This window comes from Bombina bombina, chromosome 1, assembly GCF_027579735.1.
Source record: "Bombina bombina isolate aBomBom1 chromosome 1, aBomBom1.pri, whole genome shotgun sequence".
Taxonomy (NCBI): Eukaryota; Metazoa; Chordata; class Amphibia; order Anura; family Bombinatoridae; genus Bombina; species Bombina bombina.
Genome location: NC_069499.1, coordinates 460,867,945 through 460,895,900, shown reverse-complemented (window position 1 = coordinate 460,895,900; position 27,956 = coordinate 460,867,945). Strand labels below are relative to the sequence as shown.

The 27,956-nt window shown below is 43.0% G+C and overlaps 1 protein-coding gene across 3 annotated transcripts in view; it reads left to right on the top strand.

The window, feature by feature from the left end:
* GPR155 (G protein-coupled receptor 155) overlaps window positions 1–27,956 on the top strand; it is a 240,117-nt gene that overhangs the window by 107,533 nt on the left and 104,628 nt on the right. For all 3 annotated transcript variants that reach the window (XM_053698461.1, XM_053698463.1, XM_053698462.1), the window contains exons 10-11: window positions 5,576–5,786; window positions 20,129–20,224. In XM_053698461.1, coding sequence (XP_053554436.1) covers window positions 5,576–5,786; window positions 20,129–20,224 — 307 coding nt within the window. The remainder of the gene's footprint in view (window positions 1–5,575; window positions 5,787–20,128; window positions 20,225–27,956) is intronic.

The window sequence follows — 27,956 nt, the reverse complement described above, 5'->3', positions numbered from 1 at the left end:
CCTTCCTCTAAGAAGGAGCGTCTGTTGCACAACTTGGACGTGGTTCGTGCTTTGAAGTTTTACTTGCAAGCAACCAAAGATTTCCGTTAAACATCTTCTTTGTTGTCTATTCTGGAAAACGTAGAGGTCAAAAAGCTACGGCTACCTCTCTTTCTTTTTGGGTGAAAAGCATCATCCGTTTGGCATACGAGACTGCTGGACAGCAGCCTCCTGTACGGATTACAGCTCACTCTACTAGAGCGGTGGCTTCCACATGGGCTTTTAAAAATGATGCTTCTGTTGAACAGATTTGTAAGGCTGCGACTTGGTCTTTGCTTCATACCTTTTCCAAATTTTACAAATTTGATACTTTTGCTTCTTCGGAGGCTATTTTTGGGAGAAAAGTTCTTCAAGCAGTGGTGCCTTCTGCTTAACCATCTGTCTTTTCCCTCATCCATCCGTGTCCTGTAGCTTTGGTATTGTATCCCACAAGTAAAGGATGAATCCGTGGACTCGTCATACCTTATAGAAGAAAAGTAAATTCATGCTTACCTGATAAATTAATTTCTTCTATGGTACGACGAGTCCACGACCCGCCCTGTCATTTTAAGACAGATTATATTTTTTGATTTTAAACTTCAGTCACCTCTGCACCTTGTAGTTTCTCCTTTTTCTTCCTGTACCTTCGGTCGAAAGACTGGGGGGTGGAGCTAAGGGAGGAGCTATATAGACAGTTCTGCTGTGGTGCTCTTTGCCACTTCCTGTTATCAGGAGGATAATATCCCACAAGTAAAGGATGAATCTGTGGACTCGTCGTACCATAGAAGAAATTAATTTATCAGGTAAGCATAAATTTAAATTTATTACTAATTTTTCCCAAGATAGCAGTATGTTTGGAGAGCTTATAGAATTGGAGCATGCTGAAAAATGTTTGAATCTTGATTCATTGTTAACCTTAGTGCTTATGCTTCTTATAATTATCAAATGTACTAAAAAAAGGTAGAAAATGAAAAAACAATGCATGGACCTGTGTACTTACTTAGGCCTAGATTTGGAGTTTGGCGGTAGCCGTGAAAACCAGCGTTAGAGGCTCCTAACGCTGGTTTTAGGCTACCGCCGGTATTTGGAGTCATTCAAAAAAGGGTCTAACGCTCACTTTTCAGCCGCGACTTTTCCATACCGCAGATCCCCTTACGTCAATTGCGTATCCTATCTTTTCAATGGGATCTTTCTAACTCCGGTATTTAGAGTCGTGGCTGAAGTGAGCGTTAGAATTCTAACGACAAAACTCCAGCCGCAGAAAAAAGTCAGTAGTTAAGAGCTTTCTGGGCTAACGCCGGTTTATAAAGCTCTTAACTACTGTGCTCTAAAGTACACTAACACCCATAAACTACCTATGTACCCCTAAACCGAGGTCCCCCCACATCGCCGACACTCGATTAAATTTTTTTAACCCCTAATCTGCCGACCGCCACCTACGTTATACTTATGTACCCCTAATCTGCTGCCCCTAACACCGCCGACCCCTATATTATATTTATTAACCCCTAACCTGCCCCCAACAACGTCGCAGCCAGCTACCTACAATAATTAACCCCTAATCTGCCGACCGCAAAGAGCCGCCACCTACATTATAGCTATGTACCCCTAATCTGCTGCCCCTAACACCGCCGACCCCTATATTATATTTATTAACCCCTAATCTGCCCCCCTCAACGTCGCCTCCACCTGCCTACACTTATTAACCCCTAATCTGCCGAGCGGACTGCACCGCTAGTATAATAAAGTTATTAACCCCTAATCCGCCTCACTAACCCTATAATAAATAGTATTAACCCCTAATCTGCCCTCCCTAACATCGCCGACACCTAACTTCAATTATTAACCCCTAATCTGCCGACTGGAGCTCACCGCTATTCTAATAAATGTATTAACCCCTAAAGCTAAGTCTAACCCTAACACTAACACCCCCCTAACTTAAATATAATTTTAATCTAACGAAATTAATTAACTCTTATTAAATAAATTATTCCTATTTAAAGCTAAATACTTACCTGTAAAATAAATCCTAATATAGCTACAATATAAATTATATTTATATTATAGCTATTTTAGGATTAATATTTATTTTACAGGTAACTTTGTATTTATTTTAACCAGGTACAATAGCTATTAAATAGTTAAGAACTATTTAATAGCTAAAATAGTTAAAATAATTACAAATTTACCTGTAAAATAAATCCTAACCTAAATTACAATTAAACCTAACACTACACTATCAATAAATAAATTAAATACAATTCCTACAAATAAATACAATGAAATAAACTAACTAAGTTACAAAAAATAAAAAAATATTTACAAACATTAGAAATATATTACAACAGTTTTAAACTAATTACACCTACTCTAAGCCCCCTAATAAAATAACAAAGCCCCCCAAAATAAAAAAATGCCCTACCCTATTCTAAATTACTAAAGTTCAAAGCTCTTTTACCTTACCAGCCCTGAACAGGGCCCTTTGCGGGGCATGCCCCAAGAAGTTCAGCTCTTTTGCCTGTAAAAAAAAACATACAATACCCCCCCCCCCCCAACATTACAACCCACCACCCACATACCCCTAATCTAACCCAAACCCCCCTTAAATAAACCTAACACTAAGCCCCTGAAGATCTTCCTACCTTATCTTCACCATACCAGGTTCACCGATCGATCCAGAAGAGCTCCTCCGATGTCCTGATCCAAGCCCAAGCGGGGGGCTGAAGAGGTCCATGATCCGGCTGAAGTCTTCATCCAAGCGGGAGCTGAAGAGGTCCATGATCCGGATGAAGTCTTCTATCAACGGCATCTTCAATCTTCTTTCTTCGGGAGCCATCATCTTCCATCCGACGCGGAACATCCTCTTCTCCCGACGCCTACTAGCCGAATGACGGTTCCTTTAAATGACGTCATCCAAGATGGCGTCCCTCGAATTCCGATTGGCTGATAGGATTCTAACAGCCAATCGGAATTAAGGTAGGAAAATTCTGATTGGCTGATGGAATCAGCCAATCAGAATCAAGTTCAATCCGATTGGCTGATCCGATCAGCCAATCAGATTGAGCTCGCATTCTATTGGCTGATCGGAACAGCCAATCGGATTGAACTTGATTCTGATTGGCTGATTCCATCAGCCAATCAGAATATTCCTACCTTAATTCCGATTGGCTGATAGAATCCTATCAGCCAATCGGAATTCGAGGGACGCCATCTTGGATGACGTCATTTAAAGGAACCGTCATTCGGCTAGTAGGCGTCGGGAGAAGAGGATGTTCCGCGTCGGATGGAAGATGATGGCTCCCGAAGATTGAAGATGCCGTTGATAGAAGACTTCATCCGGATCATGGACCTCTTCAGCTCCCGTTTGGATGAAGACTTCAGCCGGATCATGGACCTCTTCAGCTCCCGCTTGGATGATGACTTCAGCCGGATCATGGACCTCTTCAGCCCCCCGCTTGGGCTTGGATCAGGACATCGGAGGAGCTCTTATGGATCGATCGGTGAACCTGGTATGGTGAAGATAAGGTAGGAAGATCTTCAGGGGCTTAGTGTTAGGTTTATTTAAGGGGGGTTTGGGTTAGATTAGGAGTATGTGGGTGGTGGGTTGTAATGTTGGGGGGGTGGGGTATTGTATGTTTTTTTTTACAGGCAAAAGAGCTGAACTTCTTGGGGCATGCCCCGCAAAGGGCCCTGTTCAGGGCTGGTAAGGTAAAAGAGCTTTGAACTTTAGTAATTTAGAATAGGGTAGGGCATTTTTTTATTTTGGGGGGCTTTGTTATTTTATTAGGGGGCTTAGAGTAGGTGTAATTAGTTTAAAATTGTTGTAATATTTTTCTAATGTTTGTAAATATTTTTTTATTTTTGTAACTTAGTTCTTTTTTATTTTTTGTACTTTAGTTAGTTTATTTAATTGTATTTATTTGTAAGAATTGTATTTAATTTATTTATTGATAGTGTAGTGTTAGGTTTAATTGTAACTTAGGTTAGGATTTATTTTACAGGTAAATTTGTAATTATTTTAACTATTTTAGCTATTAAATAGTTCTTAACTATTTAATAGCTATTGTACCTGGTTAAAATAAATACAAAGTTACCTGTAAAATAAATATTAATCCTAAAATAGCTATAATATAATTATAATTTATATTGTAGCTATATTAGTATTTATTTTACAGGTAAGTATTTAGCTTTAAATAGGAATAATTTATTTAATAAGAGTTAATTAATTTCGTTAGATTAAAATTATATTTAAATTAGGGGGGTGTTAGTGTTAGGGTTAGACTTAGCTTTAGGGGTTAATACATTTATTAGAATAGCGGTGAGCTCCAGTCGGCAGATTAGGGGTTAATAATTGAAGTTAGGTGTCGGCGATGTTAGGGAGGGCAGATTAGGGGTTAATACTATTTATTATAGGGTTAGTGAGGCGGATTAGGGGTTAATAACTTTATTATAATAGCGGTGCGGTCCGCTCGGCAGATTAGGGGTTAATAAGTGTAGGCAGGTGGAGGCGACGTTGTGGGGGGCAGATTAGGGGTTAATAAATATAATATAGGGGTCGGCGGTGTTAGGGGCAGCAGATTAAGGGTACATAGCTATAATGTAGGTGGCGGCTCTTTGCGGTCGGCAGATTAGGGGTTAATTATTGTAGGTAGCTGGCTGCGACGTTGTGGGGGGCAAGTTAGGGGTTAATAAATATAATATAGGGGTCGGCGGTGTTAGGGGCAGCAGATTAGGGGTACATAGGGATAATGTAAGTAGCGGCGGTTTACGGAGCGGCAGATTAGGGGTTAATAATAATATGCAGGGGTCAGCGATAGCGGGGGCGGCAGAATAGGGGTTAATAAGTGTAAAGTTAGGGGTGTTTAGACTCGGGGTACATGTTAGAGTGTTAGGTGCAGACGTAGGAAGTGTTTCCCCATAGCAAACAATGGGGCTGCGTTAGGAGCTGAACGCTGCTTTTTTGCAGGTGTTAGGTTTTTTTTTCAGCTCAAATAGCCCCATTGTTTCCTATGGGGGAATCGTGCACGAGCACGTTTTTGAGGCTGGCCGCGTCCGTAAGCAACTCTGGTATTGAGAGTTGAAGTTGCGTTAAATATGCTCTACGCTCCTTTTTTGGAGCCTAACGCAGCCATTTTGTGGACTCTCAATACCAGAGTTATTTTAAAGGTGCGGCCAGAAAAAAGCCAGCGTTAGATACGCGGGTCGTTACCGATAAAACTCTAAATCTAGCCGTCTGATTCTAATATGAACAGATTTAAATTTCTTCATACAAACCGTTTTACTTTGTTGCACATGCTCTTCAGAGCTCCATTCCTTTTTTGGAATTTTGGTAGTATAGCTAAAAATAAAAATGTCCAAAATGTTGTATTACTTTTTCTCAAGTCAGAAATGTTTTGTTACATGCTTAGTAGAATTTTTTTATTTTCACATGGTGCAATATAAAACCTTTGAGAGGATATATGGAATTTATTCATTTTTTTTTTTCACTAGTGATTTTATCTTTTGTCATTAATGTGGGTGATATAATAATGTCTGTGGCAATTTTATTATGGACTAGATCATTAGCACATCAGTGATCCTATCCTTCAGCATAGTGCTGTCAGGCATATCGCTTATGTGCATGAGCCGCAGCCAAGACAATGGCAACTACCATGTGCTGAACCAGTCCTCCAATAGCAGCAGCAGCAGCAGAACTGTAGAGACTACGGGTGAATCCAAACCAGACAGTCCTGTGATAGCGCGTGTAGCTCCTGTTTCTGCAGAAAGAGGTATGTTTACAAGTATGTCTGTATGATGATCAGAAACTGTACCACACACTTTTCTGAGCAAGGGGCATAGAAGAATGATCAGCTCTTTAATGTTATTGTATTACATATTGTAGTTGAAAGAAACACAATATTGAAAATTGAAATGCACTATTTCAACTTTCAGACTAAAATAGAAACCTTTTTGCAGTAAATATAGAAATATGCTTCTTGCTAATGCTTTTACTTTACGCGTGCAACAGGAATTTGCCTTTAAAACACTTCTCAAATTGAATCATAGCTAACGTGACAGAGGCCTTTGCTTTGCCAGCTAATCATTGATAGCTCTCTCTTACTAGAAACATTTACTGTGTTTCAATTAAAAATGTAAATGCCCTCGTGTTTTTCCAAAATAACATAACTCAAAGGGATGTCTTTTCAAAACCATTTTGGTCTATTTTGAGCTGCATCTCTTAAAGTGCCATAAAACATTTTGAGTTATGTGCATATTCTAAAAGGGTCAACTGAGATAAAACAGTGTGTGAAAAAAAAAGTGTAAAATAAAAAGCTTATATGTATTTTAATAAAATTTCCAAAAATCTGAAAAATTACTTACACTTAAAGGGACACTGTAACCAAAATTTTTCTTTCGTGATTCAGATTGAGCATGAAATTTTAAGCAACTTTCTAATTTACTCCTATTTTCAATTTTTCTTCATTCTCTTGCTATCATTATTTGAAAAAGAAGGCATCTAAGCTTTTTTTTGGTTTCAGTACTCTGGACAGCACTTTTTTATTGGTGGATGAATTTATCCACCAATCAGCAAGGACAACCCAGGTTGTTCACCAAAAATGGGCCGGCATCTAAACTTACATTCTTGCATTTCAAATAAAGATACCAAGAGAATGAAGAAAATTTGATAATAGGAGTAAATTAGAAAGTTGCTTAAAATGTCATGCTCAATCTGAATCGCGAAAGAAAATTTTTGGTTACAGTGTCCCTTTAAGTGTTCCCAAGTGAAGCTTGCTCCACCCCCCTTATCAGGGTCTCACTCCAAATCCTAAAATATCATGCAACAAAGTGTGCACTTGAAGATAATTACCTATTTAAGTAAGGGGGGGGGGTTGAGGAGGGACTTCAGAGACTGTTATTGTTTGTTGCCAAGAGGCTTGCTTGTTTCCATGGGGATAATATCACATGCTTTGTGAAAGCTTCAGTATTATACTGTGCACTGCTTTAGTCAGGTGTCATGTGACTGAGCCCCCTACCGTGCATGTGCACAAGTGCATTCTGCCATAGCTATGACCTGTATAGCACCTTCCATATATGGAAATGTTCAGGGGGAGCTTGCTGCAAACAAAACTATGCCTGAATTAAAGGGGTTAATGAGGGTTAAAAAAGAAACCATTTTGCAGGTAAGCTTTGGCTGCATTATATATTTAGAAACTTATGTTAGTTCATACTGTTTTATGTCCCTTTTAAGAAGGGCGTTTATAAATTAATAATAATAATAAGTAGGTAATCATCAATAATCATTTAGCCACCGTTGTTTACTTTCTCATTAACTGCAAGTCATACATTCTCAATGAGAATGAGATGAGGTCTTTGTAGGAACTTACACAGAGCCACTCCAGTGTTGATTTGATAAGGGGACAAAAGCAATTTATTCCCTGCATTTTTCTCCACCCAGTATCTCAGTCTGATGTTCCATTACTCCACTCCCACCAGCAAACTCTGCAGCTTCTCTAAAAATGATGGTTGTCCTGTTTGACTTCTGTCACAGGTCACCCTGTTTAAATGTTGAATTTTGAGGGATGACCTTTTCTTGGCTGTGTACAGGTGCTGTGATACAGTATCTCCTTATTGTTGGTCAACTACACTTTCTGCAATATCCAAATATTTTTGTACCCTTTTCCTCTTAAATATGCTATTGAATTACTTATGTTGAATTTGGTGTTTATTTTTCCTAAGATTCGCAGCCAATAATTCTTTAGTGATGTTTTTCCCCAGAACATGTGACAATAACTGTGTTTCTCAAATATTTCCAATCATAAAACTCAACATTATGTTTCAGTGCAGTTTTGTCAGGGTGTAGAAACTTTACTGGTTTTTCATGCAAAGAGAAATGTAGCCAATATTTAGGATTAACTGTATTGTCTTATGTGATAAGATAATTTAAGGTGTGCGACACCCAAATTTTTTCATTCATAGAAACATAGATATTGACGGCAGATAAGAGCCATAGGCCCAGCAAGTCTGCCTGATATTACCTAAAATTATAAACTTATCTAGTTCGTAGGATAGCCTTATGCTTGTCCCAGGCATTTTTAAAGTTCCCCACAGTGTTTGTCATTACTACCTCTTGTGGAAGTTTATTCCATAAATCAATCACTCTTTCTGTAAAGAAGTGCTTCCTCAAATTACTCCTGAATCTACTACCCTTCAGCTTGAGATCATGACCCCTTGTTCTTGAATTTTCCATTTTATGTGAAATACCCACAGCCTCAGTTTTACTATGCCCTTTAACGTACTTGAAATTTGCTATTATATAATTTCTTTCCCTTCTCTCCTCTAAGCTATACATATTTAGGTCATTGAGCGTATCCTGGTAAGTTTTATTTTTTAGACCATGTACCATTTCCATCTAAAGAGGAGGAGAGTCCATGGCTTCATTCATTACTTGTGGGAATTAAGAACCTAGCCACCAGGAGGAGGCAAAGACACCCCAGCCAAAGGCTTAAATACCTCCCCCACTCCCCTCATCCCCCAGTTATTCTTTGCCTTTCGTCACAGGAGGTTGGCAGAGAAGTGTTGGAAGATTCAGAGTAGTCTCTTACTGAGGGTAGTACTCTTCGAATTGGGACTGGAGTTTTATTAGTCCTGTCAGCCTCTCAGTGAGAGCATGGGTGAAAGTTAGAGTCTGGAGATACAGGGAGAGTCTTTCTGCGAAACCATCCCGACTCACATTAACAGCTCCATAAGCAATCAGCGTTGACGAGTTTTGCTGCCTGCTTCCTGCACTCAAGTCCATGTCAGGAGCGATGCTACTACACTGTCACACTTGAGAGGCCGTGTTCCTGTTCTACGGCATAGATTCTGGTAAGATTGTTTCATTTTTTTATATACATAATGATAACGCAAGAAGACAGGGTTACAGTGTGGCGCCTTTTATCTTTATAGAATCAAGGGTTAATATCCCTGGAATGGGGATTATTGAACAGGGGGGGTTTGTACATAATGTTATTTATTGTGTCATTGCTGCAATATGTTTGAGAGGAGGCTTTGGCAATGGGGGACTACAGGTTTCGTTTCTGGGAGTTACTTTACGTGGCCGATTTGGTGCGTTTTTTCTCCCTAGTGCAGGGGCGGCCCTGCGAGGCACTCCATGTGACCAGGTGGGGCCTCTTCAACTTCCTCTTCTCGACCGGCAGTTGCAGGAGACAAGCGTTTTTTTCTGTGGTTCAGGTCAAAGGAGGTGATGAGTGCCCTGGCCATTGGAAGTATAAGGGTGCCATTTATATATCATATATAGTCCGTAATAAAGGCGTAAGCTATGGAGGACTCTGACAAAGTCTAATACCTGTGTTTATTGTGAGGAGGTTCTGGTAGATCTGTTCCACATGCCTTGTAAAAATTACTACATCTAGAAAGAATAAGATGTTTAGTACTACTGAGCCGTCCACCTCTGAGGGTTCTCTGTCCCGTGAGGTGCGTTCCCTACATTCATCTCCGATTACACATGCAGCTCCCCAGGGCACGTGTAATCCTCCTGAGGATCAACTGCAAATGGCGGTGTCTGCGGTCATTAGTGCCTTACCACGTTCTGCTAAGTACAAGCATAGGTTAAAACATTGCGGACCGGTCCAGGGGTCTTCTACTCCAATGGATATCTCGAAAAGATTATCCGCTGCCGAGGACAACTCCAACTCTTTGGAGGACGTTCCTTCTGGGCCGGAGTCTGTGTCATCTAAACCTCCGGCTGTGGAGGAACCAGACTTTAGGTTTGGGATGGAAAATTTGCGCTTTTTACTGAATCAAGTGCTTGCTACGCTGGAGGTTCCAGAACCGAAACTACCGGAGGAACCTTCGATTCCTAAACTTGATAAAGTATATGAGGACAGGGTGGTGCCTCAGAACTTCCCGGTTCCTGTTAAGATGGCTAACAAGAATGAATGGGAGAAATTGGGTTTCTTCTTCCTCTTCTTTTAAGAAACTGTTCCCCGTTCCGGACTCTCAGCTCAAGCTATATGGGACTGTCCCTAAGGTGGATGGTGCTAACTCCACGCTCGCGAAGCGTACGATTCCTCTTGAGGATAGTTCATCGTTTTAGGAGCCCATGGATAAAAAGTTAGAAAACATGTGGAGAAAGATGTTTCAGCACACAGGGTTTGTTTTTCAGCCGGCAGCGGCAGTAGCTGCAGTAGCCGGAGCTGCCACATATTGGGGCGAATCCCTGTCGGAGATGGTCGAGAGGGAGACTTCCCTTGACGAGATACAGGACAGAATTAAGGCCTTGAGGGTAGCTAATTCTTTTATTTGTGACGCCAATTTGTAGATTATTCTCCTAAATGCAAAAATATCAGGTTTCTCCAACATAGGTGTGTCCGGTCCACGGCGTCATCCTTACTTGTGGGATATTCTCTTCCCCAACAGGAAATGGCAAAGAGCCCAGCAAAGCTGGTCACATGATCCCTCCTAGGCTCCGCCTACCCCAGTCATTCTCTTTGCCGTTGTACAGGCAACATCTCCACGGAGATGGCTTAGAGTTTTTTAGTGTTTAACTGTAGTTTTTATTATTCAATCAAGAGTTTGTTATTTTGAAATAGTGCTGGTATGTACTATTTACTCAGAAACAGAAAAGAGATGAAGATTTCTGTTTGTATGAGGAAAATGATTTTAGCAACCGTCACTAAAATCCATGGCTGTTCCACACAGGACTGTTGAGAGCAATTAACTTCAGTTGGGGGAACAGTGAGCAGTCTCTTGCTGCTGGAGGTATGACACATTCTAACAAGACGATGTAATGCTGGAAGCTGTCATTTTCCCTCTGGGATCCGGTAAGCCATGTTTATTACGATTGTAAATAAGGGCTTCAAAAAAGGGCTTATTAAGACTGTAGACTTTTTTTGGGCTAAATCGATTGATTATTAACACATATTTAGCCTTGAGGAATCATTTTATCTGGGTATTTTGATATAATAATATCGGCGGGCACTGTTTTAGACACCTTATTCTTTAGGGGCTTTCCCAAAGCATAAGCAGAGCCTCATTTTCGCGCCGGTGTTGCGCACTTGTTTTTGAGAGGCATGGCATGCAGTCGCATGTGAGAGGAGCTTTGATACTTAGAAAAGACTTTCTGAAGGCGTCATTTGGTATCGTATTCCCCTTGGGGCTTGGTTGGGTCTCAGCAAAGCAGATACCAGGGACTGTAAAGGGGTTAAAGTTCAAAACGGCTCCGGTTCCGTTATTTTAAGGGTTAAAGCTTCCAAATTTGGTGTGCAATACTTTTAAGGCTTTAAGACACTGTGGTGAAAATTTGGTAAATTTTGAACAATTCCTTCATGTTTTTTCGCATTTGCAGTAATAAAGTGTGTTCAGTTTAAAATTTAAAGTGAGTAACGGTTTTATTTTAAAACGTTTTTTGTACTTGTTATCAAGTTTATGCCTGTTTAACATGTCTGAACTACCAGATAGACTGTGTTCTGAATGTGGGGAAGCCAGAATTCCTATTCATTTAAATAAATGTGATTTATGTGACAATGACAATGATGCCCAAGATGATTCCTCAAGTGAGGGGAGTAAGCATGGTACTGCATCATTCCCTCCTTCGTCTACACGAGTCTTGCCCACTCAGGAGGCCCCTAGTACATCTAGCGCGCCAATACTCCTTACTATGCAACAATTAACGGCTGTAATGGATAATTCTGTCAAAAACATTTTAGCCAAAATGAACACTTATCAGCGTAAGCGCGACTGCTCTGTTTTAGATACTGAAGAGCATGACGACGCTGATATTAATATTTCTGAAGGGCCCCTAACTCAGTCTGATGGGGCCAGGGAGGTTTTGTCTGAGGGAGAAATTACTGATTCAGGGAACATTTCTCAACAAGCTGAACCTGATGTGATTGCATTTAAATTTAAGTTGGAACATCTCCGCATTCTGCTTAAGGAGGTATTATCCACTCTGGATGATTGTGACAAGTTGGTCATCCCAGAGAAACTATGTAAAATGGACAAGTTCCTAGAGGTGCCGGGGCTCCCAGAAGCTTTTCCTATACCCAAGCGGGTGGCGGACATTGTTAATAAAGAATGGGAAAGGCCCGGTATTCCTTTCGTCCCTCCCCCCATATTTAAAAAATTGTTTCCTATGGTCGACCCCAGAAAGGACTTATGGCAGACAGTCCCCAAGGTCGAGGGAGCGGTTTCCACTTTAAACAAACGCACCACTATACCCATAGAGGATAGTTGTGCTTTCAAAGATCCTATGGATAAAAAATTAGAAGGTTTGCTTAAAAAGATGTTTGTTCAGCAGGGTTACCTTCTACAACCAATTTCATGCATTGTCCCTGTCGCTACAGCCGCATGTTTCTGGTTCGATGAGCTGATAAAGGCGGTCGACAGTGATTCTCCTCCTTATGAGGAGATTAAGGACAGAATCAATGCTCTCAAATTGGCTAATTCTTTCACCCTAGACGCCACTTTGCAATTGGCTAGGTTAGCGGCTAAGAATTCTGGGTTTGCTATTGTGGCGCGCAGAGCGCTTTGGTTGAAATCTTGGTCGGCTGATGCGTCTTCCAAGAACAAGCTACTTAACATTCCTTTCAAGGGGAAAACGCTGTTTGGCCCTGACTTGAAAGAGATTATCTCGGATATCACTGGGGGTAAGGGCCACGCCCTTCCTCAGGATCGGCCTTTCAAGGCAAAAAATAAACCTAATTTTCGTCCCTTTCGTAGAAACGGACCAGCCCAAAGTGCTACGTCCTCTAAGCAAGAGGGTAATACTTCTCAAGCCAAGCCAGCTTGGAGACCAATGCAAGGCTGGAACAAGGGAAAGCAGGCCAAGAAACCTGCCACTGCTACCAAGACAGCATGAAATGTTGGCCCCCGATCCGGGACCGGATCTGGTGGGGGGCAGACTCTCTCTCTTCGCTCAGGCTTGGGCAAGAGATGTTCTGGATCCTTGGGCGCTAGAAATAGTCTCCCAAGGTTATCTTCTGGAATTCAAGGGACTTCCCCCAAGGGGGAGGTTCCACAGGTCTCAGTTGTCTTCAGACCACATAAAAAGACAGGCATTCTTACATTGTGTAGAAGACCTGTTAAAAATGGGAGTGATTCATCCCGTTCCATTAAGAGAACAAGGGATGGGGTTCTACTCCAATCTGTTTATAGTTCCCAAAAAAGAGGGAACGTTCAGACCAATCTTAGATCTCAAGATCTTAAACAAGTTTCTCAAGGTTCCATCGTTCAAGATGGAAACCATTCGAACTATTCTTCCTTCCATCCAGGAAGGTCAATTCATGACCACGGTGGATTTAAAGGATGCGTATCTACATATTCCTATCCACAAGGAACATCATCGGTTCCTGAGGTTCGCATTCCTGGACAAACATTACCAGTTCGTGGCGCTTCCTTTCGGATTAGCCACTGCTCCAAGGATTTTCACAAAGGTACTAGGGTCCCTTCTAGCTGTGCTAAGACCAAGGGGCATTGCTGTAGTACCTTACTTGGACGACATCCTGATTCAAGCGTCGTCCCTTCCTCAAGCAAAGGCTCACACGGACATTGTCCTGGCCTTTCTCAGATCTCACGGATGGAAAGTGAACGTGGAAAAGAGTTCTCTATCTCCGTCAACAAGGGTTCCCTTCTTGGGAACAATAATAGACTCCTTAGAAATGAGGATTTTTCTGACAGAGGCCAGAAAAACAAAACTTCTAGACTCTTGTCGGATACTCCATTCCGTTCCTCTTCCTTCCATAGCTCAGTGCATGGAAGTGATCGGGTTGATGGTAGCGGCAATGGACATAGTTCCTTTTGCACGCATTCATCTAAGACCATTACAACTGTGCATGCTCAGTCAGTGGAATGGGGACTATACAGACTTGTCTCCGAAGATACAAGTAAATCAGAGGACCAGAGACTCACTCCGTTGGTGGCTGTCCCTGGACAACCTGTCACGAGGGATGACATTCCGCAGACCAGAGTGGGTCATTGTCACGACCGACGCCAGTCTGATGGGCTGGGGCGCGGTCTGGGGATCCCTGAAAGCTCAGGGTCTTTGGTCTCGGGAAGAATCTCTTCTACCGATAAATATTCTGGAACTGAGAGCGATATTCAATGCTCTCAAGGCTTGGCCTCAGCTAGCGAGGGCCAAGTTCATACGGTTTCAATCAGACAACATGACAACTGTTGCGTACATCAACCATCAGGGGGGAACAAGGAGTTCCCTGGCGATGGAAGAAGTGACCAAAATCATTCTATGGGCGGAGTCTCACTCCTGCCACCTGTCTGCTATCCACATCCCAGGAGTGGAAAATTGGGAAGCGGATTTTCTGAGTCGTCAGACATTGCATCCGGGGGAGTGGGAACTCCATCCGGAAATCTTTGCCCAAGTCACTCAGCTGTGGGGCATTCCAGACATGGATCTGATGGCCTCTCGTCAGAACTTCAAAGTTCCTTGCTACGGGTCCAGATCCAGGGATCCCAAGGCGGCTCTAGTGGATGCACTAGTAGCACCTTGGACCTTCAAACTAGCTCATGTGTTCCCGCCGTTTCCTCTCATCCCCAGGCTGGTAGCCAGGATCAATCAGGAGAGGGCATCGGTGATCTTGATAGCTCCTGCGTGGCCACGCAGGACTTGGTACGCAGATCTGGTGAATATGTCATCGGCTCCTCCTTGGAAGCTACCTTTGAGACGAGACCTTCTTGTTCAGGGTCCGTTCGAACATCCGAATCTGGTTTCACTCCAGCTGACTGCTTGGAGATTGAACGCTTGATCTTATCGAAGCGAGGATTCTCAGATTCTGTTATCGATACTCTTGTTCAGGCCAGAAAGCCTGTAACTAGAAAGATTTACCACAAAATTTGGAAAAAATATATCTGTTGGTGTGAATCTAAAGGATTCCCTTGGGACAAGGTTAAGATTCCTAGGATTCTATCCTTCCTTCAAGAAGGATTGGAAAAAGGATTATCTGCAAGTTCCCTGAAGGGACAGATTTCTGCCTTGTCTGTGTTACTTCACAAAAAGCTGGCCGCTGTGCCAGATGTTCAAGCCTTTGTTCAGGCTCTGGTTAGAATTAAGCCTGTTTACAAACCTTTGACTCCTCCTTGGAGTCTCAATTTAGTTCTTTCAGTTCTTCAGGGGGTTCCGTTTGAACCCTTGCATTCCGTTGATATTAAGTTATTATCTTGGAAAGTTTTGTTTTTAGTTGCAATTTCTTCTGCTAGAAGAGTTTCAGAATTATCTGCTCTGCAGTGTTCTCCTCCTTATCTTGTGTTCCATGCAGATAAGGTGGTTTTACGTACTAAACCTGGTTTTCTTCCAAAAGTTGTTTCTAACAAAAACATTAACCAGGAGATTATCGTACCTTCTCTGTGTCCGAAACCAGTTTCAAAGAAGGAACGTTTGTTGCACAATTTGGATGTTGTTCGCGCTCTAAAATTCTATTTAGATGCTACAAAGGATTTTAGACAAACATCTTCCTTGTTTGTTGTTTATTCTGGTAAAAGGAGAGGTCAAAAAAGCAACTTCTACCTCTCTCTCTTTTTGGATTAAAAGCATCATCAGATTGGCTTACGAGACTGCCGGACGGCAGCCTCCCGAAAGAATCACAGCTCATTCCACTAGGGCTGTGGCTTCCACATGGGCCTTCAAGAACGAGGCTTCTGTTGATCAGATATGTAGGGCAGCGACTTGGTCTTCACTGCACACTTTTACCAAATTTTACAAGTTTGATACTTTTGCTTCTTCTGAGGCTATTTTTGGGAGAAAGGTTTTGCAAGCCGTGGTGCCTTCCATTTAGGTGACCTGATTTGCTCCCTCCCTTCATCCGTGTCCTAAAGCTTTGGTATTGGTTCCCACAAGTAAGGATGACGCCGTGGACCGGACACACCTATGTTGGAGAAAACAGAATTTATGTTTACCTGATAAATTACTTTCTCCAACGGTGTGTCCGGTCCACGGCCCGCCCTGGTTTTTTTAATCAGGTCTGATAATTTATTTTCTTTAACTACAGTCACCACGGTACCATATGGTTTCTCCTATGCAAATATTCCTCCTTAACGTCGGTCGAATGACTGGGGTAGGCGGAGCCTAGGAGGGATCATGTGACCAGCTTTGCTGGGCTCTTTGCCATTTCCTGTTGGGGAAGAGAATATCCCACAAGTAAGGATGACGCCGTGGACCGGACACACCGTTGGAGAAAGTAATTTATCAGGTAAACATAAATTCTGTTTTTTCCGTCCTAGCCCATAGGGCTCTGTGGCTGAAGTCATGGTCTGTGGACATGACCTCTGAATTTAGGCTTCTATCCCTTCCTTTTCAGGGAAAAATCCTATTTGGTCCAGGACTGGACTTGATTATATCCACAGTCACGGGAGGCAAGGGCGCCTTCCTGCTGCAAGATAAGAAGGCTAAACCTAAGGGATCTACGCCCAACGCCAGCAGCCTGCGGCGAAAGCGGAGTAGTTCAAGGGAACTTGGAAGCCAGCTTAGTCTTGGAATAAGTCCAAGCAGAACAAGAAGCCCACCGAGACAAAATCGGCATTAAGGGGCGGCCCCCGACCAGTCAATGGACCGAGTAGGGGGCAGATTATCTCTTTTCTCAGAAGTCTGGTTGCAGGATGTTCAGGTCTCTTGCTTTCTGGAGGTCATCACCCAGGGTTACAGGATAGGGTTCAGAGCTCATCCACCCAGAGGCAGATTCCTCCTGTCAAACCTGTCTTCAAGACCAGAGAAGAGAGAAGCCTTTCTAGAATGTGTGAGGGACCTCTCTGCTCTTGGAGTAATTGTACCAGTACCTTCAGCAGAAAGAGGTCTAGGGTACTATTCAAACCTTTTCGCGATCCCAAAGAAGGAGGGCACGTTCTACCCGATTCTGGACCTAAAATGTTTAAACAAATTTCTGGCCGTTCCATTGTTCAAAATGATCAGATCTATTCTGCCCCTAGTTCAAGAGGGACAGTTCATGACAACAATACACTTGAAGGATGCCTACCTTCCTGTGCCAATCCACAGGGATCACTTGAGGTTCCTGAGATTTTGCGTTTCTGGACCAACACAACATTTCCAGTTTGTGGCCCTTCCCTTCGGTCTGGCAACAGCCCCGAGAGTCTTCACGAAGGTTCTGGGGGCGCTGCTTGCAGTAGCAAGGTTCAGAGGCATTGCTGTGATGCCCTATCTGGACGACATTCTAGTCCAGACCCCTTACTTTCGCAGAGGAACACTCAAGGGCTCTTCTTCTCCTCCAATCTCACGTATGGAAGATAAACTCAAGAAAGAGTTCCCTGGTTCCGAGCAACAGGGTGGAATTCCTGGGCACGATAATAGACTCTATATCCATGAAGATCAGCGACGCAGGAAGATTGCGTCCACCTGTCTTGTCCGTCAGTCCTCCTCGAGACCCTCGGTGGCTCAGTGTATGGAGGTGATTGGGCTCATGGTATCCAGCATCTATGTTATTCCATTCGCCAGGTTCCATCTCAGACCTCTTCAGCTGTGTATGTTGAGACAGTGGAACGGCGATCACTAAGACCTATACCAACAGATTTCTCTGGACATTCTGATGAGGGAATCCCTCTCTTGGTGGATCCTTCCGGAACAACTGTCCCAAGGGACATCCTTCCTGAAACTGTCCTGGGAGATTGTGACCACTGACACAAGTCTGGCAGGTTGGGGAGCTGTTTGGGGTGCCAGGATGGCACAAGGATAGTGGACTTGAGAGTAGTCTCTCCTTCTGATCAATATTCTGGAACTGCGAGCAATACACAATGCTCTTAAAGCTTGGCCTCTCCTGGGGTTGTTCAGCTTTATCAGATTCCAGACTGACAACATTACCTCGGTTCATCAACCATCGGGGGGGACGAGAAGCTCCCTAGCAATGAAGGAGGTATCTCGGATTTTGGAATGGGCAGAGTTCCACAACTGCTCGCTATCTGCAATCCACATTTGTCCGGGTGTGGACAACTGGGAAGCAGATTTTCTCAGCAGACAATCCTTCCATCCGGAGGAATGGTTTCTCCACCCCAAGGTGTTTGCGGAGATCTGTCACAGATGGGGACGCCGGAGATAGATCTCATGGCATCCAGACTCAATTGCAAACTACCCAAATACGGGTCACGGTCTAGGGATCCTCAGGCAGCGCTGGTCGATGCCTTGGGGGTTCAACCTGGTTTACATTTTTCCACCATTGCCACTTCTACCTCGTGTAGTGGCCCGCATCAAGGAGGAGCAAGCTTCGGCTATACTGATTGCTTCGTCATGGCCGCGGAGGACGTGGTTTGCGGATCTGTTGGGGATGTCATCTCTGCCATAGAGGTTACCCTGTCGCAGGGATCTGCTGGTACAGGGTCCCTTTCAACATCAAAATCTAGATTCTCTGAGGCTGACTGCGTGTAGATTGAACGCTTAGTCTTGGCCAGGAGAGGATTCTGGGAGAGAGTGATTGATATTCTTGTTCAGGCCAGGAAACCGGTCACTCGTCGCATCTATCATAAGGTGTGGAGGACTTACTTGTCCTAGTGTGAGAAGCATAGATATCCTTGGCACAAGGTTAAGGTATCTAGGATTCTGTCCTTTCTCCAGGATGGTTTGGAGAAGGGGCTTGCCGCCAGTTCCTTAAAGTGACAGATTTCGCCGTTATCTGTTTTGTTGCACAAGAGGCTCGCAGAGCTTCCTAATATTCAGTCTTTTGTTTAGGCTCTGTCTAGAATCAGGCCTGTCTTTTAGACATTCTGCTCCACCCTGGAGCTTGAACTTGGTTCTTAAGGTGTTGCAGAGGGTTCCATTTGAACCTATGCACTCTATTGACAGTAAGATTCTTTCTTGGAAGATTCTCTTCCTGTTGGCTATTGCATCGGCACTCAGAGTATCTGAGTTGGCGGCCTTGCAATGTGAGCCTCCTTATTTGGTCTTTCACGCTGATAAGGCTGTTCTTCTCACTGGTTTGGGATTTCTTCCCAAGGTTGTGTCTAACCGTAACATCAATCAGGAAATAGTTGTTCCTTCTTTGTGTCCTAACCCTTCTCCTAAGGAGATGTTACTTCATAATTTGGATGTGGTTCGAGCCTTGAAGTTTTATCTTCAGGCTACGAAGGATTTCAGACAGTCTACATCTCTTTTTGTGGTGTATTCAGGGAAGCGCAAGGGGCAGAGAGCCTCTTCAACTTCTTTGGACTTTTGGTTAAGGAGCTTGATTCGCTTGGCCTACGAGACAGCGGGACATAAGCCTCCTCAGAGGATCACGGCTCATTCAAGTAGAGCTGTGGCTTCTTCTTGGGTTTTCAAGAATGAGACCTCTATGGAGCAGATTTGTAAGGTAGCTACCTGGTCCTCCTTATATATCTTTACAACATTTTACAAATTTGACGTTTTTGCTTCGGCGGAAGCAGTTTTTGGGAGAGGTTTTGCAGGCTGTGGTGCCCTCAGAATAAGGTTTCGCCTCCTTTGCCCTCCCGTTTTTCATTCAGTGTCCCCTAGAGCTTGGGTATTTGTTTCCCACAAGTAATGAATGAAGCCGTGGACTCTCCTCCCCTTTAGATGAAAAACATAAATTATGCTTACCTGATAATTTCATTTCCATCGTGAGGAGGAGAGTCCACAGCTCCCGTCCGTTTCTCCGGTTGGCGGACCTAAATTTAGTTTTGTTCTTCTGGCACCATTTATACCCTGATATTTCTCCTACTGTTCCTTGTTCCCTCGGTAGAACGACTGTGGGATGAGGGGAGTGGGGGAGGTATTTAAGCCTTTGACTGGGGTGTCTTTGCCTCCTCCTGGTGGCCAGGTTCTTAATTCCCACAAGTAATGAATAAAGCCGTGGACTCTCCTCCCCACGATGGAAATGAAATTATCAGGTACTCAATGTTTTTGGTAGCCCTCCTTTGCACAGATTCAGATAGACTGCAATTTTAAACAACTTTTTAATTTACTTCTGTTTTCTACTTTCTTTTGTTCTCTTGGTATTCTTTGTTGAAAATGATACCTATGTAGGCTGAAGAATTGCTGATTGGCATCATGTTATTGGCTCACTTAATGCATTCATGTTTTTTATTATGCTAAATTAATCATTTTTTTTTAAATGTGTCTGTGCTTAATGTCATTTTCTAATTGGTTTGTTATATTACGTTGAGAACTGGCTATTTCTCTTAACAGAATTCTGTGCATGTGGTCAGGAAAATGGAAACGTGTGTCGCTCTGTGGAGTCAGAATCTGTGCTGAATATTAATGGACCTCCCAGCATTGAGGAAGGTACAAATGTGTCTTGGTACATAATTTGCTCTTTGTATGAGCTTTAAACATCCCTGTACAGAAATCTGGCAACAAGGCAGAACTTTTCAGATCTCTATAATTCTTGTGCATAAAGGAAATAAACTCAACTGGTTGATTGTATTTCTTAACAGTTGACAAAACACTGGTGAAAATCAGTATCTTACCTGGCAGGCATGATTTGTTTTTTTCTTGTGTTTGTTTTAATTTTATTACACCTTTGCGCAATAACATTTTGTGTGTTTTAACATTCAGATTTTTGTTCAAAACCACCATGTTTCAATTAGAAAAAAATGCTTTGATTTATTTTATATTTTATTAGTTCACTTTTTTTAATACTATTTTTGGTGTGTTTTATATTTAAGAAAAAAAGGTATGATTTATGAGACGTCTTTGCTTCTTTGTCATTCATCAACTAAGGCTTGTATATTCTAGTTCTAATTGGACACCTTATTTTAATTTTTTTTATTTCATTATCCATAAAATCTAATGTACAAGCTGAAGTATTGTCAAGTAAATTAGACTTAAAGGGACACTGAACCCAAATTTTTTCTTTCATGATTCAGATTTAAGCAACTTTCTAATTTACTCCTATTATCAAATTTTCTTCATTCTCTTGGTATCTTTAGCTGACAAAGCAGGAATGTAAGCTTGCGAGCCAGCCCATTTTGGTTTAGCACCCTGGATAGCGCTTGCTGATTGGTGGCTGAATCATGAATGAAAAAAATTTGGCTTTAGTATCCCTTTAAACATTTGAAGCCTTGATTGGGAAATTATTTAGAAACCCAAAGATCGGTTTACACTTTTTGCAATGTATACATTCTGATACATTTATGAAAATCATATTAATGGGTTACAGAATGTTTTTTTTTCTTCATACCCCAGGCAAAGACACCCCAGCCCACTTCCCCCATCCCCCAGTCATACTTTGCCTTTCGTCCCAGGAGGTTGGCAGAGAAGTGTCAGAAGTTTTGAATTAATCTCTTCTGGAGGGTAGTACTCTTCGGCATGGGACTGGAGTTTTAAGTAGTCCTGTCAGCCTTTCAGTGAAAGCTTGGATGAAAGTTAGAGTCCGTAGATGCAGGGAGAGTCTTTTTTGCGAAACCATCCCAACTAATTTTAACAGCTCCACAAGCAATCGGCGTTGACGAGTTTCACTGCCTGCTTTCTTCTCTCAAGTCCATGGCAGAAGCGATGCTACTATCTGTCACTCTTGAAGGGCCATGTTCTTTTCCACGGTGTAGATTCCGGTAAGATCGTTTCATTTTACTTTCTTCATGAAATGTACTGTATTCCAGATGTTTTCCCAAGGGGCTACCACCTAGCGGGACTTTTTAATTATGTTTGTTATATGATTCAACCTGCTTATGTGTAGTGTATTTTGGCTCATGGCTTGTGGAACATAACGGCTTTTGAAAAGTGACGCGGCCTTACGGTCCTGTGCGCTTATTTTGGACTATACGGTTCTCATGGTGACCGGGCGTGGTCAAATTTTTGGCCTCCATTTCCGCATTCCTGACCGTGTGGTGACGGAGAAATTCTGGTCTGCTGGTGTCGGGTTCATAGGAGGCCCCAGCCATTGTGGGTGTCAGGTGCCGTTTAGATTTTTTGGTCTAATCTTTTGTAATCAGTATCCTAGTTATGGAGGAGTCTGATATTGTGGAGACGGACGTTTCAGTTTCTACTCCTTGCGCAGAATGCGTATTGCCCCGGATGATACAAGCCTATCAGTTATGTTCTGAATGCCATATTAGAGTGCTCAATTCCTCGGGATCAGGGAATCAAGGGGCCACTGAGCCATCTGCCTCTGGGGCTTCTGTCCTCCGAGTGGCGAGTTCCCTTCCACCATTACTTATTACACATGCAGGTAACCCAGGGTTTGCTTATCCTTCTCTGTAAGGTGGCTTGTTCCTGCCGGGGGTTTCGGCACGATTTCGAATGTCCATAATTTTGGCGCTGGCGCATCTGCAACTTCCAGAAGTTGGCTTAAGATATTGTTCGTGTTCCGTTATCCAGGGTTCTTCAGGCATGGGTTGGCCTGTTCAGCTCTCGTCTTTTGCTCCGGCGGGGGTATGCTGTGCTTTTTGGTATAGACTAATGCTCCTTCGTGTTTTATTGAGGCACCCTTTGGCGTTGTCGGAAGATCCCATCCTTAATGGATCTGAGAATTTTCAGTCTGCTTCTTCGAATAGCTTACAGAATTAGACATAATGGGATGAAGTAATCTTCTTGTAGTCTTGTTTATTGAGTATCCCTTTCCAGTTCTGAACTTGGAAGAACAGGGTCCCTGTTGGGCCGGTCCTGCAGGTACGTCTGTTTTTCTTAGGCGATAACCTGCGAGTTGCCTTATCTTTTATTTTTATCCGGTTAGGATTGTTTTTATTTGGTTTAAAGCTCAGGTTGGTTTTATATTTCCTTCAGGAATTTTATCTGGAATCGATACTCGCGATTGTTTGATCGCACTGTTACTTCTAAGGAAGTTTGTTCTGGACGTGTTTTAGTCTTATGTTTGTCTGCTGTTTATTTCTCCTTCTCTAGGCTGGATTCTATGCGGCCTTGACAGTGAGGGCCCTTGGTTCAGGCTGTTCCTGATTGGGTTCAGATCCTTCTGTCTTGAGGCCTATTCAGACATGTGGCGCCTGTTTTTCCTGGCTGGTCAGGTTAGGGCGCCGAGTGCTTCACATTATATTTTGTGTTATTTCTTGTTTTTCTTTAACAAGTTTCAGCTAAGCATTCTGAGAGGACCTTCTTGCGGCCGGTTCCTGGCAGTCTTGTCTTCAGGGGCTCTTTGGAATTGTCCCTTTTGGTCTTGTTCCTTTGAGGTTCTCTTCCTTCGGGTCGAGACTTCTGGACTTTGTCTGTTTCTGGACTTTGTCTAATTTAGGAAGTGAGGGCCAAGTGGCTTTTTCCTACTTCCGGGAGTTAGTCGTCTCCATATCAGGGATGATAGGCTGTGTTGTCTCCTTCTCCAAGCTTCTCTTAAGGGTTTTTTCTACCGGGGTCTGGGATGCTCTGCATGCTTCTTCCTTGGGTGTGGTCCTCTGGTTATGTATCCTGAGAGGACTATGGAGACTAGCCTTTGTTCTACTCGCTACCTTCGGGTGACTGTACTTGTTTTTTCCCCTTGATCTTGGACTTCCTGTGTGTTGTCCTTGACGCCCTTGGGTTCTAGAGTATTTGCGTGATTCTGTCGCGCCCTAGCTCATTTTTGGAGGGGGGACTCCTGCTAGGGGTGTCTCTTCCCTTGGACTGGGAATTACGAGTGAGACTTGTTCCCGTTCTCCGGTTTAGTCCGGTTATCTTTCTCTGTGAGGTCTGATTCCTTCAGATGAATGATTTTGTGTTCCCTGGGGTGTTGTTTGTTTTTTTATGATTCTGGGGCCCGGGCCCAGGGTTCTTGTCTTGGATCCTTATGGATGTCTGGAAACTTATGATGCTGCGGACTGGTTCGGGCGACCCAGTTTTCCCCGGGAACACAGGCTTTAGCTTAATGGCTAGCTCGTGGAGCCTGCAAGCAGCTGAGCCAGGATTTGCGTTCACCTTCGGGTGCTGGCATGTTCCTTATGACCTGTTTTGTCCCGCAAGTGTTTAGTTGTAGGCTTTGCGGGCTTGTAAGCTGATAGTTGAGAGTTCAATTCCAGCTATGGCTACATGTTCTTCACAGTGCATGGTCTTTCACTTTGTAGTGGTTCTGTGATACAATAGTTAGCTCATGGACTTTTACAAAGTGTGTTCGGGGAGTTTTTTTCTCTGTTGGATCAACAGTGGTGTCTGGATGAATTTAATTTGGTCCGTGGTTTGATCAGACTATGACTTTCTTGTCTTGTGGGCATGTGCGCTGTCCTTTATCTGTGCTCTCCCCTTTGAGGTGGTAGTTTGTCTTCCTTAAGAGGTGGGGTTTTCCTCTCTTGGGAGGGTCGTTTTCCTGCCCTGTGTGCAGGAGGTTGGAACAGGTGGTAGGTGATAGCGGTCTGCTGTTCTGGGGCTTGTTCTGTTCCAACTATGGAAGTTGAAGTCTCCATGTCGGGACTGTTATAGAGAGTTGTGCCAGGTCTTTTCAGGGAGCTACTGCACTTTTCTCTGTTCAGGTTCTATGGGGTTCTCCTTGGGAGTACCTATATTGGAAGAGCGGATTGGGTTGCCACCCAAGCTTTGTTGGGGTGGGTGAGTTCCTCCCATTCTTTCCATTCCCTGGGGGCTTGTGGTTGGGGTTTTTTTCTGTTCCCCCCTGTCTTTCAGAAGTGCCTGTCGCTTGGGCTGGTCTGGTGTTTGGAGCAGGATCTGTGATCTGTTGCTCTGCTGCTTCGTCCTCAGGTCTTCGAGGTATGGTGAGCGTTCAGGATCTGAGTGAGGGAATGGCGGCTCTTGGATAGCCCGTGACGTGTCCACTGCTTGGTGGATGCTTAGCAGTCTGACGGTTTGGAACCTATTTTCAGCTACTCTTTACTTGCCCTGCAAGTTTTCAAATCTCAGAGTCATCTTTGGATGACTGTAGCGTGCAGTGTTTTGACTCAGGTGTTTACCTATTTGTGCTGCACGTGGTTTTGGTTTCTAAAGATTTAGATATTCTGAGTGACCTTTGTGACTCTGAGGCCTTTTGTCTTCAGTTGTCTTCTAGGGTGCGGTTGCACTGTGTTTGGGAGAAGATCTCTTCTCTGTTTCAGAGTCCCGGTCCTACCCTGTGATTTCTGTACAATCTGGGGTCTGGGCGTTGCCTCCCCTTGTTTCTTCGAGACTGATTGGGTCTCTGTGAGCTTGGCCCAGTTTCTCAGGTTTTTGCCTTGTATTTTTATTTGGGACTCGTTGTACCTTATTTAGGGTATTTCTGGAGTCCTTGATGGATGTTCATCTGTGTCTTTACCCTTACGGTAGTCTGATCCCTTTCTCTAGTAAGGGGTGTGTTGTTTGGGTCCGATTGCTTGGTGACAGTGTCTCCTGGAGGCTTGTTGGCTCAGTCGTGTCTAGTTCTGGCAGTCTCTAGCTAGGCTTGTGGACTATCTGTGGGTCAGTGTCATTGGGGCCCTTTCCGTTTTTCAAGGTTTTCTCGGCTTCGGACGAAGCGGGTTTTTGTTGGGTAGGGGTTTTCAGGCCTGGTGCCCTCAGAATGGGCCGCCTCTTGCCCCCCCCCCCCCCCTGTTTTAGCATTCAGTGTCCTCTATAGCTTGGGTATTGTTTTCCCAAAAGTAATGAATGCAGCTCTGGACTCTTTCCATTTATGAAGGAAAAACTTAAATTATGCTTACCTGATAATTTTCTTTTCTTCAGATGGAAAGAGTCCACAGCTCCTGTCCGTATTTTTTCTGTGGGGCGTCTGTTATTTTTATTCTTTTGGCACCTTTTCACCCTGATATTTCTTCTACTGTTCCCTATTCCTCTGCAGAATGACTGGGGGATGGGGGAAGTGGGAGAGGTATTTAAGCCTTTGGCTGGGGTGTCTTTGCCTCCTCCTGGTGGTCAGGTTCTAAATTCCTAAAAGTAATCAGGTGATCAGGTAAGCATAATTTAATTTTTTTCTGTCTTACTGAAACTAGATACACACTGCATGTCTACAGGCTTATGTGTCGGAGAGAACTATAAAGGTATACACTGCCCACAACTCTTATGTGGAGAGTTAAATATGTTTGACAGGTTTTATTCTACAAAAACATCTACTCATGAAACAACTGTTTTATAATATTATCAGTCATTGTTTTATAATATTACCAGTCATTTTCAGCTCTTTATCTGAAAAATAAAACAAACAAAATAAAAAATACAAAGTATACACTATTGTGCCTTAATAGGACTTTATAATGGTGAGAGCACATTTTCACAAGTAACCCTGTTGTGCATGATGAAAAAGCAAAATAAAACACAAAAGAAAATACATATCAGTTGTATAGGTGTTACTTTTTAAGAATACCTACCCACTAAACTTTTTCTTTCCTAAGATGTGGAGAGTCCACAACGTCATTCAATTACTAGTGGGAATATCACTCCTGGCCAGCAGGAGGAGACACAGAGCACCACAGCAAAGCTGTTAAGTGTCACTCCCCTACCCATAATCCCCAGTCATTCTCTTTGCCTCTGGTGAAGGTGAAGTTTGGTGTCTGAAGAAATGAATTCCTTTTTCGGGTACTTTTCCCTGCAAGCAAGGAATTGGGTTTAACTGAGTCCACGTCAATCTCTTCAGTAGAGTAGTGGTGGCTTTTAAGCAGTTAGGAAGTTGTGAGGTAGTCCTTGCTTTGTTTCCTAACACATTGCTGCCCATGGTACTGAAAGCCAGAGTTGGTTACTCTGTTCTTTTTTTTCTACAGGTCTCTGCAAGGAGTATGTGTCCTTTCACGCCTTGTGAGCTGTCTTCCTGCCGGACAGCTAGACTACGGGTAAGTGGTTTTGTCTTCTAGGTCTTGGAGACTTGCACTTCAGAAGAATGTCATATGCAGTAGATTGGGGACATTTTAAAATCCTTTATACAGGATTTTCTTTGGCAGTGGGCAGGCACATTATTTACTGTATGTTGAGACTAGGGGTTAATCTTCCCTTTATTGGGATATTTTTCCTCTTTGGGCTAATTTTGTTTACATACTTTATTATTATGTGTGTGGCTTATGTTTTATACAGGGATTTATGTATAAACTTAAAATTTGGCAGTTGGTTTTCTTTGCTTGCTTAACTAGAACAGGCTAACTGACAGACTGAGCATTTGTTTTGAATTTCAGTCTCTTCAGTGTCAATCTACTATATGATTGTTTTAGAGACTTCTGGCAGCCAAATTGTGTTTAAGTGTTACGGTAAGGCACCTCAGCCTATCTGAGTTGTAGGGGGCCTGATTGGTTTATTATTTTAAAGAATTTTTGCATAATGTTAAGCGACTGTGGTATTAAAAATTCTTAAAGTAAAAGTGTATTTAAAACAATAAATAATACAATTTGGGGATTTTTTTATTTAGTATTATAGACATAGACCAAGACTCTGTGTCTTTTGACAAATGCTTGTTATGCCTTGAGGCACAAATTGTTTTGCCTATGCAATTCTGTGCTGCATGCTTAGCTAGAACACTTCAATTTAAAGATAAATTGTTGCCCTCTGAGCCCAATCTCTCTTAGGATGATGCTGTTCAAGTAATGTCACAGCTTTCTCCTCAAACGTCCCAAGCCTCTATGGCATCACATACATAGCCCTGCAGTTCCTCTCAGCCTTCTGGAGGAGTTTATTTGCCTGCAGATTTTGCTGCACAGGTATCTTCTGCGATATCTGTGGCATTATCTGCTTTTCCTATGCTGGGAATTCGCAAGATGAAAATTAGACATTCAGATAGTAAGGTTTCTGTTCCACCTACTGCTACGCAGGTTGTCCTCCCTCATAAGTCTGATGAGGAGGATACGTTGGTAGCCTCTGAGGGTGAAATTTTAGATTTGGACAGTATTATTGCTTCATCTGATACTGAAGAAGTTAACTTTAGATTTAAGCTTGAACACCTTTGTGTACTGTTAAAGGAGGTATTGGCTACTTTGGACGACTCCGATACTTCTGTCGTTGTCAACCCTAAGAAGTCTAGTAAACTTAATAAATACTATGATGTCCCTTCCTCTGTGGAAGTTTTTCCTGTCCCAGACCGTGTGACAGAGATTATTTCACAGGAATGGGAGAAGCCAGGGATTTCTTTCTCCCTGTCTCCTGTATTTAAAAAGATGTTTCCTATGGCTTACTCCATTAAAGAACTTGGCACACA